Source organism: Vigna unguiculata, chromosome 5, assembly GCF_004118075.2.
Source record: "Vigna unguiculata cultivar IT97K-499-35 chromosome 5, ASM411807v1, whole genome shotgun sequence".
Taxonomy (NCBI): Eukaryota; Viridiplantae; Streptophyta; class Magnoliopsida; order Fabales; family Fabaceae; genus Vigna; species Vigna unguiculata.
The window spans coordinates 4,223,269-4,242,473 of record NC_040283.1 but is presented as its reverse complement, the minus strand read 5'-3'; the positions used below and the strand labels follow the sequence as shown (position 1 = coordinate 4,242,473).

Genomic DNA, 19,205 nt, shown 5'->3' with positions numbered 1-19,205 from the left:
GTAAATGAGATCGAAATCACCATGTATATTGTTGATGTAAAGTCTTTGTTTTCATAAAGGCTAGGGAATTTGATAGAGATGTGACGCATATTTAAGGAGTAGTCCTTTTGTTTATGATTCCTAATAAACTTTAAATAATCTTTTCGTGGATTTCCTAACAAACCCTTTAAATTAAACTCGTTGATAGAGACGTGGCGTTTTAGCTTTGATGAACGGTAAGTTTGTACTTTTTTTGTTTGTATCCCATGAAGTTTTATGTTGTGAAGTAACTTTTGACCCTAAGTATTGTTTCTTACTAAAGTTTTCAATGCATGTTCCTTGCGTATATTTATTAATAGTTTATTTTTTTGTGTTGTAAAAGACACTCCTCTGTCGGTTAGAAAACATCAAAGACATGACATTTTCAGAATGGATAAAACTTTTTGTCACTCTGATTAGAATATAAAATTATACAGCTGGTAGATGTTAGGTAATGGTGAGTCAAAAGGAGCCATTATTTTAGGAACCAGTGAATGAGAAAAGAGGGAGATATAATACTTTTTCTTCTTTTTTTTACTTGTACTTTGTAGAAGTGATCTCTGAAGGGATATAAATAAAATAAAATATAAGAATGACCATTGAAAAGTACTATTTGAATAAGACTAAATTGACTTTGAAAACTAAGGTGAGGTGGACAAAAGTTCCCTATTGCTTCACCACAAGGAAGTGCTGGCTATTAAATTCCTAAACTCATTATAGTGAAAACATTAAACTCATATTCCAATAAATTGCCTTTCAAGTAATTCGTCTTTCTCAAATTTTTCCATTAAATTTTTTTCAGCACTCATATTCCTTCCCATGACACCTCATTTAAAATATTTAAAAAAAAAATTCAAATAAAAGTTTAAGTTTTACCTTGATTAAAAATGAAAAAGTAAAGTATTATATAAATATTATTTTTATTTTTCTCATTTGCACAATTTTTTTATTTATTTTGTGTTGACGATTACCACAACATATCAAGATGAGTTTCTTTTTCTTTAACTCATTGAATATGGATTCCAAAATCATTTTTGTCGACAAATGAATTGTATTTTTCTTAACATTTTCAATAGGCTTAAAACCCACAACACAAGATTTAGCATGAAATTGTTGACCAACATATGAAAGATGTGACAGTGTAATCTCTTCAGAGGAAGTTCTTGTGTTAAGAGACATGATCTCCTTAAAAGAAATGTTTACCTCATGACTTTTAGGTTTATAAAAGTAGAAAGATAGTACGAAATTGGAGGACAATTTCCAAACCTACAAGGACAGAAAATAATGCTGCAAAAGCCGTAAAAAGGAGAAAGTTTGTATATATAGTTTATTCATATCACAAATTTTTGTTTATATTGTTTCAATTTTTGTCACTTAATTAACTTGGGTTGTAACTCATTAATATGAAGTGTTAATCTAAAATAAAATCAAAGTTTTATATCAAGAAAGAATTATTCCACCAACGAATGCAGACACAGGAGGCAGGTATACTTGTTATACATTTATTATTGTTGCACATGTCCATTAATTAAGTATACTTATTATGAATACGCGTGAAAGACCAACCAAAGAATAGAAGTACAAAAGTAAACAAAGCAGAGAAAATCCTGTCACCCTGGATTTTTTTATCTTTGTTTCTGTCTCTTCATTCTTCAACAACCAAACTAATAATAACTCCACCTTATCTTCACACGCATATTCGATCCATCCACAATATCATGTTTTCCTTTTCCATCGTAATGCATAATAATTTAATTACCAGAAAGCATTTTATTCGAGGCCATGTGTGAATACAGATATTCATAATAAAAAGTATACCATAATGTTTATTATACCTTTGACCAGTGTTGGACCAAATGTACACATGTGAAACACACTCATTCTTCAATTATCAATTATAAGCAACACAACTCTGAGCTCCAATTTCTATTATCACCACCATATCCTCTTATTCTTGATTCAAGGACATTGTTACACTTAAAAATCATGGAATGCACGTTTGAAAGGGAAAACTCTATGCTGCTTCTGTTTCTTTGTGTCTTTCTAACGTTGTCGGGGCCCCAAGCTGCTGCTGAAGACAGTGAAGCAAATGCTTTGTTGAAGTGGAAACGCAGCTTTGACAACCATAGCCAAACTCTGTTGCCAACATGGAGAGGTAATAATCCATGCACATGGGAAGGAATTCAGTGTGACAAATCTAACTCTGTGTCCATCATAAATCTTTCTAGTTATGGACTTAAAGGTACACTCCACACTCTTAGCTTCTCCATTTTTTCTAACCTTCTCAGCCTCAATATCTACCAAAACTCCTTTCATGGAACCATTCCCCCACAGATTGGTAACATAACAAAAGTAAATGTTTTAAATTTTTCTTCAAATTCTTTCCACGGTTCCATCCCTCAAGAAATGTGGACACTGGGGAGTTTACAAAGCCTTGATCTTTCCTTGTGTCACCTAAGTGGAGAGCTTCCTAATTCCATAGCAAACTTGTCCAACCTGTCATTTCTAGATTTAGGTGGCAACAATTTTTCTAGCTCCATTCCTCCAGGGATTGGAGAGTTGCACAAGTTGCAGTATCTGGGTATGGGGGATTGTAACCTTTTTGGTTCCATTCCTCGAGAAATTGGAATGTTGACAAACCTTGAACTTGTTGATTTGTCAAGAAACTCTCTTTCTGGTACTATCCCTGCAACAATAGGTAACATGAGCAGTTTAAATCAGCTTTACCTTTCTAATAACTCCCTAATCTCTGGGAAAATCCCATCCTCTCTGTGGAACATGTCTAACTTGACCTTGCTCTTCCTTGATGCCAATAATCTTTCTGGATCAATCCCTGCTTCCATAGAAAATCTAGCCAATTTAGAGCAACTTGGACTTGATATCAATCAATTTTCCGGACCCATTCCTTCCACCATTGGAAACTTGACAAAGCTCAACATGTTGTATTTAGGCTTTAATAATCTTTCTGGAGCAATTCCTCCCTCTATAGGTAATTTGATCAATTTGGATGTCCTTAGTCTCCAAGCAAACAAACTCTCTGGACCAATTCCTGATACAGTTGGAAATTTGAAAATGCTCACCGTTTTGGAATTGTCCAGTAACAAACTCAATGGCAGCATTCCACAAGGCTTGAATGACATTGCTAACTGGCTATCCTTGTTACTAGCTGAGAATGATTTCACGGGCCATTTACCTCCTGATATTTGCTCTGCTGGTTCACTACAGTTCTTTAATGCTTTTGGCAACCGTTTCACTGGTCCAGTGCCAAGAAGCTTAAAGAATTGCTCTAGTATTGCTAGACTCAGGGTGGAAAGAAACCAATTGGAAGGTGATATAGCACAAGATTTTGGTGTATATCCAAATTTGGTGTACATTGATTTGAGTGACAATAAATTTCATGGTCACATTTCACCAAACTGGGGAAAGTGCCACAATCTTCATACCTTAAAGATATCCAACAATAATATCTCCGGGGGTATGCCAATAGAACTTGCTGAGGCAAACAAGCTAGGTGTGCTTCACCTTTCTTCTAATCACTTGAGTGGAAACCTTCCAAAGGAATTAGGGAATATGAAATCGTTATTTCAACTCAAGATTAGCAATAACCATCTTTCTGGAAACATTCCAACAGAAATTGGATTACTGCAAAATCTGGAAGATTTGGATCTTGGAGATAACGAGTTGAGGGGCCCAATACCAATAGAAGTTATGAAATTGCAGAAGTTACGGAATTTAAATTTAAGCAAAAACAATATTGATGGAAGCATTCCCTCTCAGTTTAGCCAATATTTAGTGTCTCTTGATCTTAGTGCCAATTTGTTGATTGGAACGATACCAACAAATATTGGAGAGTTGGAAAGGTTGTTCATGTTGAATCTCTCACATAATAGTCTTTCTGGCACCATTCCTTCCACTTTTAGCAGAGCATTGAGTATCTTCAATATATCAGACAATCAATTAGAAGGGCCAATTCCAAATATTCCACTTTTTCTTGATGCTCCAATTGAATCATTGAAAAATAACAAAGGCTTATGTGGTAATGTCAAGGGATTGGTTCTTTGTCCGACCAATCATAGACGAGAGAGCAACAAAGTGATCCTAGTGACAGGTCTTACTTTAGGAGCCCTAGTACTTGTTCTATGTGGGGTGGCACTTTCAATGTACATCTTTTGTCGTGTTAAAAGAAAGGGAAAAAGTCATTCTAATTCTGAAGAAGCGCCAAGGAAAGCACTCTTTTCCGTATGGAGCTACGATGGAAAAATCATGTTTGAAAATATCATTGAAGCTACAGAGAATTTTGATGACAAATATCTCATTGGAGCAGGAAGTCAAGGATATGTTTACAAAGTGGTGTTGCCTTCAGGTTTGGTTGTTGCTGTGAAGAAACTTCATTCAGCGATGGATGAGGAAATGTCAGAATTTAGTTCAAAGGCTTTTGCAAGTGAGATTAAAGCATTGACAGAAATCAAACATCGGAACATTATAAAGTTGCATGGATTTTGCTCACATTCACAGGTCTCATTTTTGGTCTATGAGTTCATGGAAGGGGGTAGCTTGGATCAGTTGCTGAACAAAGATACAGAAGCAACTTCATTTGATTGGGAAAAGAGGGTGAATGTAGTTAAAGGCGTGGCCAATGCTTTATCTTATCTGCACCATGATTGCTCACCTCCAATTGTTCATCGTGACATATCAAGTAAAAATGTTCTTTTGGATGTTGAGTACGAAGCTCATGTTTCTGACTTCGGGACTGCTAAGTTTTTGAAGCCTAGTTCAGATAGTTGGACTCAATTCGCAGGCACCTTTGGTTATGCTGCTCCAGGTTAGACCCTTTTCTCTCATATTTAGATAATGCTAGCTACTACACTTGATTGCATTTAACCCACATTGCTTTATGCTTAGCATTACTCTAAAATATCATTTTGTTTATTATCTATTTGCAGAGTTGGCCCAGACAATGGAAGTGAATGAGAAATGTGATGTTTATAGCTTTGGAGTACTTGCTTTGGAAATCATTATGGGAAAACATCCAAGAGATCTCATTTCTCAGTTTGTGTCACCACCACCTATGCCACCAATTCTTAATGATTTGCTATTGGTTGATGTTTTAGATCAACGACCTCCTCAACCCACAAAACCAATTGATAGGGACTTGATCTTAATCGTAAGGTTAGCACTTGCTTGCTTGAGTCAAAATCCACGTTCCCGACCAACCATGGAACAAGTATCCAAGGCATTTGAAACAGGAAAATCACCTTCGGCTGACCTCTTTCCTACGATCAGTTTGGGACAACTTTGCTGAATCATCGGAATACTAAAGTATTTTGTTTCCTTTTTATTCTCGTCTATCCCATCCTTCTTTTTCTCATCCATGTTGTAAACTTAGGGGTGCTATGTTCATTGTATACACGAAGTACAGAGTTTGAAAATGCCAATTGTTCAAGTAAATTAATGTTTAACACACCCAAGAACTCATATCAGGTAACAATGTAACCAAAATGAAAACAGGGGGAGACAACCCTTGCTCTATGATTAGTTTTTGGAAGCTGAATTGGGCTTAAACTCAAATGTTAATGACTTCAGAATTTATTAAAGCGATTATGATTGGGTTTATTAGCTATTTTATCTGTATTGTAATATTATCGGATCATCCATAAGTGTAATCATGTAAACTTTTTTGTTTGAAATGTTTTATCTTCAACGTGATGGAGGTATTAGAGATCCTAATTGATTAGTCATGTAGATAAAAAATCTATATAATTAAGACTCATTTAAAATTGAGTAGTCTTCATTGGGATGCTTAAAATTAAGTAGTCTTCATTGGGATGATAAGACGAAACCCAAATTCTTAGATTTTTTTTCTAGAGTGATCTTGAATACTGGATTAATGTCCAAATTTTTGACATTGTTTCACTGAGAAATTTATAAATATGCAATGTTAAGATTAGAAAGTTAATGTAGGTTTTAGATTTAACTCACAATGGTAATGCTATTCAAGCATCTCCATTTCACCAACCTTATTATTGTTCTTATTATACACAAAACACAATACATCACACAGCGGATAGAGAAAAAACCAAAAACGTAGACAATATCCCAAAAAAAAAGGAAACACAATCATACCATAACATGAGATGAGATCCTAGCTGTAGTCAAACTTGCATATGCTTATGCACGCATGCAATTATTATGATGAGTAAGAATCCCAACACAACCAACTTCATTGAAGAGGCTTTCATCTGCGCTTTACAGTAATAGGACTTCTTACTATATGTTTTCCATCTGTCCATCGCAATTCTCCAAATTCATAAGTTCTCCGCTTAGTTGCACTACTTGCCTGCACAGTAACCTTGAATGTCTTCTTTTCACCAATTTTATTGAATGTCAAGGAATTTGGCACAACGGTAATGTTATATCCAGGTAATTGGGCACTTGCAGTGTATGTGCTTGGTGTTCCTACATTTGTTAGCGTGCGAGTAATGGTTACGGCTTTTAAGCCTAGATTTGGCAACGTGATCGAAGGGTAGTTCAAATCTGTTACACTGTGAGTGCCTGAACAAATGAAAGTTCTGTTGAAGTTGAGAGAAGAAACGAGTTGTTGGTCGTATCCAGAAGCGCATAAGAAGTTCAAGTAATCAGTGAGGCCTAGATCGTAAACGAGGCCGGGATCAATGGCAAGGTCAGGTTTAACATGTCCTGAACCATAAGCAAAAGGAGTTGCCAATGTTTTAGCAAATGCATCCTGTATTGGCCTGTTTGTGTTGTCAAGTGTGGTTGCTGCAAAGGTATATATACTCAATCATGTTACAATTTGTCCAACTTGGTAAAAAAACAAAACTAAAGAAATTATGAAATTAGAGATTCACACCTGTGGTCATGATTGCTGATTTTATAGCAGCAGGACTCCAACTAGGATAACGTGTTTTGAGAAGTCCAGCGATGCCAGCAACATGAGGGCAAGACATAGATGTTCCTTGCAATACGTTGAATTTAAACCCACGACGATTGTCTGTTGGCAAGGTTGATGCACTTGCAAATTCTGAGTAGGCAGCAAGTATGTTCACACCAGGTGCAGTCACATCAGGCTGAAACCAAAATGAAACAAGAGTTTAATGAAAAAACACAAACACACACAATTATATACTAATTAACTGATGTGGATGTATTGCACCTTGAGTATAGATGGCTGAATGTTATTGGGTCCTCTAGATGAGAATGAAGCCATAACTGGAGCTGGCTTTCTTCCAAATAACGTCCTTGCTGGGGTCATTCTTATGGTAGTAACTGATTTTATAGTGTCCCTGAAAAAATTGCATGCGTGCATGTATAAAAAATGGAGCAACTGTTTCGTAGCACGTCGTTGAAAAGTGTTAAATAATTTTGAAGTGCATGAAGGATATATAATTACGTTGCAGTTAAGTAAAAATCAGGTTGTCCCCCTGCATGGTCCCCATTTGTGCCTACAGTAGACAGAACATGAGGCTCGCCAAAAGTCGTTTTCCCATTTCGCTTTTGATTGCGCAAAATCATTCCCTGTGCGCCTGAAGAAAGAGCTTCATTACCCTCAGCAACTGATTTTATTTTTCCTCCTCGAACACAACGCACTATTTTGCCCTTTACTTTTTCAGGATCAAGTGTTCCACGCTTACAAAGTTCACTGCACCAATATATACATTCATGTCAACAATAAGAAGAATGTAAGAAACATTGATATTCTAAGCAAGTTAAGTCTCTGATGTGTTGTACTTACGCATCTCGAAATGTTGCATTAGGAAGTTTAGCATCGGTGGAGAGGATTAAAGAAAAGGCCTGATTCGGTGGCAAGTTTACAAAAAGACTCGATCCCTGCAAATATGTAATACAAACTTAACAATTATATACAACACTAAGCTATCGTAGAGATTTTAATTAGAGAGGATGGTACCTCGATTACTTCATTGTCGTTAATGATTAAATTACTGCTGAAATGTCTGTCTAAGGTGCTAGCAGCAATGGTGAAGACCCAAGGAGCCACATTCACCACAGAACCAGGAGTTGGTCCATCGTTCCCTGCAGAAGCAACTAAAAGTACGTTTCTTGAAATAGCATGAAAGGCGCCAATGGAGACTTCGTCGGTGAATATCCCTTCGGGGGTTGCCACGTAACTGCCACCAGCTGAAAGATTGATGACATCCACGCCGTCGTCGATGGCTTGGTCGATAGCAGCCAACACGTCGGCGCCGTAACAACCGGCTGGGTCCGTCAGAGACCAGCACACTTTGTACGCCGCAACTCGTGCTCTCGGGGACCCACCCTTTACGGTGCCATTACCCACCGCAAATACGCTTGCGCCTCCGACGAAATTGCCTCCAGCGGTTGATAGAGTGTGGGTTCCATGCCCCATGAAGTCACGCGCTGTTTGCATCGAGGGAACAAGTTCGCCATTGTAAACCTCGAAAGCTTTGTTGAAGAATCTTGCTCCTATCAGCTTTCTGTTCATGGTGCACAAATAAATAGGAACGAGTATATCGTAAACAATATCTAAAATAAAAACAGATAATAAATTGTTAATAAAATATCTATGAAGAGGAACCTGTTGCATAGATTTTTCTTGGTGCTTGGAAGTTTGGTAATTTGACAGACATTACCCCCACGCCATTTGGAGGGAACGGGACCATATCCTTCATCACCGAAGCTCTCTGACTCTGGCCAAACACCTATCCGATGCAAATTCACGATTAAAGAAAGCACTTCATTATTCCCATGCACATAATTAATAAATAATTAAGCTTACCAGTGTCGATGTTTGCAATTATTGTATTTTCACCAAAGCTTCCCTCTTGCCATGCAGAGTTCTTACCACTTCTGTGTAGTCCAAGAAACTCCCATGAGCGGGTAGTGTGCAGTTTATGTTTTTTGCTCAAGAACACAGACACCACGTTAGGGTTCTCTGCCTCATTCCAAACACTGTGTCACAAACTATAATTTCATCAAAACAAAATGAAAAAGAATGAATGGAAGCTATTGCATGCTCACTGCCAATATCTGCTGCTTCTTCCTCTTCCAGCAGTGCTGCAAACCCATTTATGTGTTTGTTGTATGAGTAAATAATCGCTTCTTTCGCTTTCTCTTCACTGTCAAACCATCAAATTACCTATATTATATATTGTTCATTGCTGACAAAAAAAAAAAAAAATTATTACCTTTGATGTATTCATCCTACTTATTATCTGTTGATTTCTTTATATGGCAACCGTTATATGATTGTTTGTTTGTGTTCTATGCATTCTTTAGTCAATTCTAATAAATATGTTTGATTACATTTTGACACTTCAATTTTTCTCTTATACTCAATTTACAGTTACATAAATTATTATTTTCTATAGTATTTTATTAATATTTATTTAAACAGAATCAATTATTTAAAGTAGTCAATCTTCAAAAAGATTTGTTCCAATGACTTTTGCTGTGTAGTTATATTATACTGGTGAAATAACCATTGATTTTATAAATAATTAATATTCATATATAGCTATTTTAATATTTTTTCGATTAATGTACCTATATATATATATATATATATATATATATATATTCCTTATTTTTATTTTTATGTTTTTTCTAACATCTCTTTTATTCCTAAACTTATACGATTAAGTAAAAGTTGTACCCCAAACATGTGGGTTATCGACGTAGGATATTAAATACATCTGAGTAATGGAAATAGACAGTTTCATTTGTTTATTAATGAGACAAGGGCAGTACAGTATTATGCTATCCAATCAAAATATATACATATCTACGGTCTTTTGTTACCCATTTTTATTTAAAATTTCTCTGTCAATATATAAATAAATTTATTAACAAGAAAAATATTAAAATTAAAAATATTATATTTTTATTTTATAAATTTATAGTTTCTATTTAGATTTATGAAATTCAAATTATTTTTAGAGACATTAATTTTATTCAAACTTATACTCTATGGATAGAAAGACACCCAACAGATAAAAAAGAAATTAATCAGAAGGAATAACTACTGAATAAACACAATATGAGACTTCAATTGTAACAATATATAATTGGATCTTTGAAAATAGAATGTATAATAGGACAAAAATTAATGAAAACAAAATTACACAACAAACACCAGTTTAATACCTTCCGAGGATTGAAGCTAGTAAACTGTAATGAGAATAAGTAGCAATTTGTAGGTCAACAGAAGTAGGGTTGGAAGCATGAGAGTGTGTTCCCAAGTATACGATGTAACACTGCAAACAAAATCAAACATTTGTGAAATATAACCAATGATCAATGATGGAAACTCAACAATATCATAACCAAATCATCATCATCATCATAATTTTGTGCTACAATTTTAGTGTCAGATGAATGAGCAATAAGCAAAAGCAGTTTACTTGCCTTTTTGCTGCCATAAACAGCTTCAAGCAAGAAAGTGAAAACAAGAAACGAAGAAACTATAAGACGGAGAAGAAAAATGGAGTAGCCCATTCTCAAGCGATCTTTGGGAAATGTTTGCGATGAATATCAGATAGGAAATGCATATTTATAACACATCTTTGTTCTAAGGAAAAGGTAAAAAGGAAAAGAAAAGAAAGAATGGAAAATGTGATTATCCAAGTAGAAGAAAAAAAAAATGAAAAGTTGATTGATAATATATTCTATATTTAAAAATAAACTTGTAAAATAAATATTGAAATTAATTCATTGTAAAAATAGTTTTAAAAATATAAATAAAAATAAATCTTGTTTCAAAATTTAACAAATAAAAATATATTTTATTTATTATTTTTAGCATTTCTATTTTAATTATTTATTTAAAAAATAAAATTTATTAAAATATATATACTATATAATGATTATATAGTTTATTCATAAAGAATCAATAATATACTTTCCTACAAATGTATACAAATGTTGGAGAGAAAGTTTATTCCATCTTGTTTTATGCCTTTCTTCTATAATATTTTAGGGTTGATATTCATTTCCTTCTGTATAAGCAAATGCAATCTAAACCGCCTTCCTTTTTTTGTCTTTGGGAATTGTGTTTGTCATAGCTTTTGCTTTTCACTAATCTTTGTACAACTTTTGTAGCTTATTTATTTTCTTATAGGTTGCCTTATAAGGACTAATTACTACGTTTCCAATTATAGTTATAAAATTTAAATCTTGTGAAATATTCTGTTAAAATATGTTAATATAGCATACATTGCGGTTAACTTTAACACCGTGTGTTTTGAATAAGATTTGAATTATACAAATAAATTTACTTTTCATCTTATAAAAGTGTAAAAGAAAAAATTGTCAAAGTGCAAGTCTTACAAAGATTTTATATTAAAAAATTATAAGAAAATCTAAAAAAATAATGACAATATAAAGTCTAAAAAAGTTTTAAAAAGAATAATATGGTATAACTTTTAAGGTAACTTTAATTCCAACATATCGATCTTTCATTTTTAACTATATAATCTCTTTTATAAGTAACCATTTGATGTAAATCCAATGGCTAAGATCACTATACTGAAGTGAATGTTGGAGTGATATATAGATTCTAAGTCATGTATTCTAAAAGACAAAAAATCATTGTAATAAATGATTGTTTTCATCTCTGAAACTGTTAGAGGTAGTGATTTTTAATAAATTTGTTGAATTGTAAAATTAGAATTTGGATTTTAGTTACTTACATGTACAATTTATTGTGATTATAGTTTTTAACTGCAGGGTTATTTCTGGAGTTTTATTCTTCCTTAAAAGAACTAGTCTTCATTACACAAAAAACACTTTAATAGCTGATGTGCCTAAAGTCCGTTATTAAATATTTGATTTTAACAATAAAAGTAATAAACCTTTTTAACTGAAAATATTCATTTAAATAATTTATACAATATTTTCAATTTAATATGTTAGAAGAAAAATACATTTATTTTTTACAAGAGATACATGTATTACAAGGCAAGTAAAATTGCTCTCTTATTTTAAAATATATAATTTAAACTATTTAACATAAAATGGTTAAAAAAATCATTAAGATGAAATATTTTGTCTTCAACGAAATGGAGGTGTTAGAGATCCTAATTAATTCGTTATATATATAGCTAAAAAAAAATATATAAGATTGATTTAAAATTGGATTACTCTTCATTATGATGAGATAAACCCAAATTCTGAGATTACTTCTTCAAGAGTGATCTAGAATACTGAATTAATGTCTAAATTCTTGACATTTCAGGGAGAAATTTCTAAATACACAATGTTAAGATTAGAAAGTTAATACAGGCTTTAGATTTCAAGCATCTCCATTTGACCCACATTTGAGAAAAAAGTTGGCATGTGTTGCGGACTTGCCAGCACCTCCATTATTAATGTTCTTATTATACATAAAACACACATACATCACACAATAGAGAAAAAACCAAAAACGTAGACATTATCCCAGAAAAACAAAACAACACAACCGTTCCCATAACATGAGATGAGAACCTAGCCGGAGTCAAACGTACATCTGATTATCCATTGGGAAATTTCATCTGCGTTTTACAGTGATAGGACTTCTTACTATATGTTTTCCATCTGTCCATCGCAATTCTCCAAATTCATAAGTTCTCCTCTTAGTTGCACTACTTGCCTTCACAGTCACCTTAAATGTCTTCTTTTCACCAACTTTACTGAAAGTCAAGGAATTTGGCACAACGGTAATGTTATATCCAGGTAATTGGGCACTTGCAGTGTATGTGCTTGGTGTTCCAACATTTGTTAGCGTGCGAGTAATGGTTACGGCTTTTAAGCCTAGATTTGGCAACGTGATCGAAGGGTAGTTCAAATCTGTTACACTGTGAGTGCCTGAACAAATGAAAGTTCTGTTGAAGTTGAGAGAAGAAACGAGTTGTTGGTCGTATCCAGAAGCGCATAAGAAGTTCAAGTAATCAGTGAGGCCTAGATCGTAAACGAGGCCAGGATCAATGGCAAGGTCAGGTTGAACATGTCCTGAGCCATAAGCAAAGGGAGTTGCCAGTGTTTTAGCAAACGCATCCTGTATTGGCCTGTTTGTGTTGTCAAGTGTGGTTGCTGCAAAGGTATATATACTCAATCATGTTACAATTTGTACAACTTGGTAAAAAACAAAACTAAAGAAATTATGAAATTAGAGATTCACACCTGTGGTCATGATTGCTGATTTTATAGCAGCAGGACTCCAACTAGGATAACGTGTTCTGAGAAGTCCAGCGATGCCAGCAACATGAGGGCAAGACATAGATGTTCCTTGCAATACGTTAAATTTAAACCCACGACGATTGTCTGTTAGCAAGGTTGATGCACTTGCGAATTCTGAGTAGGCAGCAAGTATGTTCACACCAGGTGCAGTCACATCAGGCTGTAAGAAAAAGTTATCAAAAAATCATTTTCTTTATAACAACTGAATCAAATATATACTAATTAACTAATGTGGATGGGCTGCACCTTGAGTATCGATGGTTGAATCTTATTGGGTCCTCTAGATGAGAATGAAGCCATAACTGGAGCTGGCTTTCTTCCAAACAACGTCCTTGCTGGGGACATTCTTATGGTAGCACCTGATTTTATAGGGTCCCTGCAAAAAATGGAGCTATTGTTTTGTAGCACGTCGTTTGAAAACTGCTAAAGAATTTTGAAGTGCATGAAGGATATGTAGTTACGTTGCAGTTAAGAAAAAATCAGACTGTCCCCCTGCATGGTCCTTGTTTGTGCCCACAGTGGACAGAACATGAGGCTCGCCAAAAGTTGTTTTACCATTTTGCTTTTGATTGCCCAAAATCATTCCCTGTGCGCCTGAAGAAAGAGCTTCATTACCCTCAGCAACTGATTTTATCTTTCCATCTCGAATACAACGCACTATTTTGCCCTTTACTTTTGCAGGATCAAGTGTTCCACGCCTACATAGTTCACTGCACCAATATATATACATACATGTCAACGAGAAACATTGATATTCTAATAAAAAAAGGTTGTTTGAAGCAAATTAAGCTTGTGAGATTTTGCACTTACGCGTCTCGAAATGTTGCATTCGCAAGTTTAGCATCGGTGGAAAGGATCAGAGAAAAGGCCTTGTTCGGTGGCAAGTTTACAAAAAGACTCGCTCCCTGCAAGTTTATAATACAAACTTTATAAATTATATACCACACTAAACCAACGTTATGATGTCAGAAATTAAAAATAAAAAGAAATAAAAGAAGCAAAATTAATGAAAACTGAAAACGAATGCAAAAAGTGAATTTTCAATTGGTTGTACTTTAAAATTTCAAAAAAGACAAATCAGATCCAAAAGTTCAACCGAGTTATTCTAAATTCATGATCCATCCAAGGGATTTGGATTCTTTGTCGAGTTTTTTTCTATTCCTCTATTGTCTCTTCACAATATATTGATTATCACTAATTATGACGTTTTAAAATATATTAAAAAAATATTTAAAATATTAATACAGTGTATTTTTAATGTTTAGCAAAAGACAATAAAATAAAAAAACAGTAGAAAATTTGGACTCCAATCCAAATTAATTTTGGTCAAGTTCAACTCAAGTTAGTCTAGGTCTACTCTGGTCAACTTTCTATCCAAGGTAACTAAGGTTAACCCTTAATCCAGATTGAAATTACATTTATGGGTTAATAAATTCAGTAATGAGACAAAATTCATTTTAACCCTGATCTATTTTATAAAAGATATTTGGAAACGAAACTATTTGAGACCCCTCATTTTTATTTTCAATATATCTCTGCTAGATTTCCAAATAGAACGACTCATGGTTCGGGTTATCTTGGACAACCCATGTGAAGTTCTTGTTGTACTGATGGTAACTTCAACCAATCATATTTCACCTCAAGGAAAATGAAAAGGTATATTTATAGTTTCACATTAAAACTATATATGCAATTTTTTCTACATTATTGATTCTATATTTTAGTTTTATCCATAGTTTCACACATGTTTTAATCGCATGTAGAATTCAAAAGAGATAATTGAGAATTAAATAATGAAAACATATTTAATTAGAACCAATCAACTGGATATAAATTGCACTCATTCAGCATTAAGTAAATTAAAAAATACTACTTCTAAAATAGTAAAATAAAATCACGACTTTTACAATTTTTTAAAATAATAAATCATATTTTTAAACACAATTCAGTATAAAAATTTAAAATTTATCCTTTCTTATAAATTTATATGTTTTCACTCTACAGCAACACCAATTGTACGTGTACATGCATCCATCACGGTCTTACATACACTCCAATCCTGTGTATACCAATCACATCAGGACTTCAATGTCAATTCGCCATTTGATTATATGGATATTAAAATAAGAAAAATGATATTTTTATCTTTTTTTCTTATTTTTAATTTATTATTTTAATTATTTTTTAATTATTTATTTTAATATTTTTAGTAATGTAATATGATAATTGAAAAGTGATTAGAATTATAGATTAAAAATGAATTAAAATATAATTATCTTTAAAATAAATTATGGAATAGAAAATGAAAAACCAAAAAATCGCATATTCATTAAATGTGTACGTTAAACTCTTTTCCTAAAAAATGTTCTATTTAATTGTCGTTTTGCCTTTGCCTTTCGAAATAATCATCATTTGGTTTGCTTTGTCAACCACTAACCAAGTTGTATTTTTAGTGTCTGAACAGTTTTTTAAAAGAACTTTAAAGATATTAAATAAATTAACTTATTCATCACTACTTACTTTATAAACAAGTATGTTGACGTATTTTTCAACACTATTCAGTTTAATTTAACAAAATTATGATATTAATATTCTAGTTTCCGTTTTGAAAATTGGTATAAGATCAGTAACAAAATTTATAGCGATGGATAAAATATTAAACGACAACAATTGTCGGTGACCATAGTTATGTAAATTTTGCCGTGCATATATTATTGAAAACTCTCGTGGATTCTTTAGACTTATGAAGTGGCCACGTGATGAAGAAAGTGTTTCCACATGTGGAGCCCATTAATTTTGTTCTTTCCTTTTCTTTTCCTACATCTCAAACAAAAGAAAATTACACTTTTACTTTAAAAATCTTACTTTCACAAAATTTGTGATGTTATTATATTTATCACTTTCTTGATACATTTTTTTTCATGTCTATTACATTCTTAAATCTATGTTAAAGTGTTGACCTTGACCATACAAAATTATGTTTTATATTATTTCTTATATGTATATATGCATGGGTAGGTTAGAATAAGAAAATAGACGTAGATGTTTTAACTAGAGACAATGGTACCTCGATTTGCTGATTGTTGTTAATGGTTAAATTGCTACTGAAATCTCTGTCTATGGTGCTAGCGGCGATGGTGAAGACCCAAGGAGCCACATTCACCGCAGAGCCAGGTGTTGGTCCATTATTTCCAGCAGAGGCAACTACCACTATGTTTCTAGAAATGGCATGGAAGGCCCCGATGGAAACTTCGTCGGTGAATATTCCTTCGGGGGTCACAACGTAACTGCCACCAACTGAAAGATTGATGACATCCACGCCGTCGTCGATGGCTTGGTCGATAGCAGCCAACACGTCGGCACCGTAACAACCGGCTGGGTCCGTCAGAGACCAACACACTTTGTACGCCGCCACTCGTGCTCTCGGGGACCCACCCTTTGCGGTGCCGTTACCCACCGCAAATACGCTTGCGCCTCCCACAAAATTGCCCCCAGCGGTTGATAGAGTGTGAGTGCCGTGTCCCATGAAGTCACGCGCTGTTTGCAGCGAGGGAACAAGTTCGCCATTGTAAGCCTCGAAAGCTTTGTTGAAGAATCTTGCTCCTATCAACTTTCTGTTCATACGCACGACTATATTATTAACAATATTTAAAAAAACAGATAATAAATGGTTTTGAATATGATATCTATGTATATAAATTGAATAATGTAAGAAACTCTGGACAAAGTAAAAAGGTAGATGAAAAAGAAAAGGAGAAAGAGAAAGGTGGTGGACTTGTAAAGTACTTTAGGGCATAGGAGAAGGGACACGAAATCGAACATTAAAAAATAAATCAATGATGGATTATGTCTTCCAAGGATATAAACAATTTGTAAAAGATCCCACGACATTAATTTCTTATTTCTTCTCCAATAATTGTCATTTCCTTTTGAAGTGAGTCCTTACTATTTCAGAATTTGTAAATTAAATATTGAAGAAAAAGAAAGGGTAAAAGAGAAGAACCTGTTGCATAGATTTGTCTGAGAGCGTGGAAGTTTGTTAATCTGACAAACATTACCCCCACGCCATTTGGAGGGAACAGGACCATATCCTTTATCACTGAAGCTCTCTGACTCTGGCCAAACACCTATCCAATGCTAAATTCACGATTAAAGAAAGCACTTCATTATTCCCATGCACATAATTAATAAATAATTAAGCTTACCAGTGTCGATGTTTGCGATTATTGTATTTTCACCAAAGCTTCCCTTTTGCCATGCAGAGTTCTTCCCATTTCTGTGTAGTCCAAGAAATTCCCATGAGCGGGTAGTATGCAGTTCATGTTTTTTGCTCAAGAACACAGACAACACGTTAGGGTTTTCTGCCTCATTCCAAAAACTGTGTCACAAACTATAATTTCAAACAAAACAAAATGAAAAAGAATGAATGGAAGCTATTGCATGCTCACTGCCAATATCTGCTGCTTCTTCCTCTTCCAGCAGTGCTGCAAACCCATTTATGTGTCTGTTGTATGAGTAAATAATCGCTTCTTTCGCTTTCTCCTCACTGTCAAACAATTAACTACACGTTAATTTCTTTATCTCACACTTAAGAACCTATTATGTTTGTTAGTTGTGTACTATGCATTCTAATCAAGTAAGTTTAATTTCAACACAGTATATATACCTACTTATTTTAGATGCTTGAACTGTAAAAGGCTATGTGAGAAGGACACACTAAGTGAAAATATAATCAATTATTTCAAGCGGTCAATCTCCAAAAAGATTCTTTCCAATGATTTTTGTCGCGTAGTTATATTACTAGGGTAAATATTCATTAACTTTATCAATCATTATTACTAATTTAATGGTTTTTCGATTATTCATATCATCATTGGTACCGATATATATTTAATGGGATTTTTTCTTTCTTTCTAACATTGTCTTTTTATTCTTAAAGATAATAATATCAGTAAATAATAAAAGTTTTACCCCCAAACATGTGGGTAGTGGATTTATACAGTTTAATTAGTTTATTAATGGGACAAGGAGTTACTCATTCTTATTTAAATTTTCTTTGTGAATAAATAAAGTTATTAACAAGAAAACATTAATAATTAAAATAATTATTATTTAGAGCTATGAAATTAAAATTATTTTTAGAGACATTAATTTTATTTAAACTTATATATATATATATATATATATATATATATATATATATATATAGAGCGACACGTAACATGATAAAAAAGAAATTAGTCAGAACAAATAACTACTGAATAAACAGAATATGAGACTTTAATTATAACAATATATGATTGGGTCCTTGAAAAATGCATATATAATAGGACAATAATTGATGAAAACAAAATTACACGAGAAGCCATGATTTGATATATACCTTCGGAGGGTTGAAGCTAGTAAATGATAATGAGAATACGTAGCAGTTTGTAGGTCAAGAGAAGTAGGGTTGGAAGCATGAGAGTGTGTTCCCAAGTATACGATGTAACACTGCAAACAAAATCAAACATTTGTGAAATATAACACCAATGATGATGATGGGAAACTCAGCAACATCACAAACAAAATCATCATCATAATTTTGTGCTACTATTTTAGTATCAGATGAATGAGTAATAAGCAAAAGCAGTTTGCTTGCCTTTTTGGTGCCATGAACAGCTTCGAGGAAGAAAGTGAAAAGAAGAAAGAAGGAAAGTATAAGGCGGAGGAGAAAAATGGAGGTGCCCATGTTTTTGAAAGGATCTATTTGCTTGTGATGCCTACCAGCTATGAAGTGCATATTTATAGGACATCTTTGTTCTCTACCCTTAAATTTTCTTTTTGGTCTTTGGGAAATGTGCATGACATGGCTTTTGCTTTTAACACGTAATAAGGAGACAACTAAACTTTTTCTTTTCTTCATCCATCTCTGTAAAACCTTTTTTCTTTTTTTTTCTCATCTATTTTATTTACAAGAATATATTAGATTATAA

General features: G+C 33.5%; 3 protein-coding genes across 3 annotated transcripts; 1 reads left to right on the top strand and 2 right to left on the bottom strand.

Annotated features, from left to right (window-relative positions):
- Positions 1-1,905: 1,905 nt before the first annotated feature.
- LOC114183637 (MDIS1-interacting receptor like kinase 2-like) lies at positions 1,906-5,638 on the top strand. The gene is made up of 2 exons (XM_028070718.1): positions 1,906-4,840; positions 4,962-5,638. The coding sequence occupies exons 1-2, from the start codon at positions 2,005-2,007 to the stop codon at positions 5,318-5,320; spliced, it is 3,195 nt and encodes a 1,064-aa protein (XP_027926519.1). The 5' UTR covers positions 1,906-2,004; the 3' UTR covers positions 5,321-5,638.
- Positions 5,639-6,121: 483 nt separating this feature from the next.
- On the bottom strand, positions 6,122-10,523 carry LOC114185099 (subtilisin-like protease Glyma18g48580). Its single transcript, XM_028072609.1, has 11 exons — positions 10,420-10,523; positions 10,159-10,268; positions 9,034-9,131; positions 8,792-8,947; positions 8,591-8,714; positions 7,943-8,489; positions 7,769-7,863; positions 7,427-7,675; positions 7,190-7,319; positions 6,887-7,103; positions 6,122-6,795 (listed from the first exon to the last, which is right to left on the bottom strand). The coding sequence occupies exons 1-11, from the start codon at positions 10,507-10,509 to the stop codon at positions 6,254-6,256; spliced, it is 2,358 nt and encodes a 785-aa protein (XP_027928410.1). The 5' UTR covers positions 10,510-10,523; the 3' UTR covers positions 6,122-6,253.
- A 1,805-nt stretch (positions 10,524-12,328) lies between these two features.
- Positions 12,329-18,981, bottom strand: LOC114185098 (subtilisin-like protease Glyma18g48580). The gene is made up of 11 exons (XM_028072608.1): positions 18,872-18,981; positions 18,614-18,723; positions 17,679-17,776; positions 17,436-17,591; positions 17,234-17,357; positions 16,298-16,844; positions 14,041-14,135; positions 13,692-13,940; positions 13,477-13,606; positions 13,174-13,390; positions 12,329-13,083 (listed from the first exon to the last, which is right to left on the bottom strand). The coding sequence occupies exons 1-11, from the start codon at positions 18,959-18,961 to the stop codon at positions 12,542-12,544; spliced, it is 2,358 nt and encodes a 785-aa protein (XP_027928409.1). The 5' UTR covers positions 18,962-18,981; the 3' UTR covers positions 12,329-12,541.
- Between the last annotated feature and the right edge of the window lie 224 nt (positions 18,982-19,205).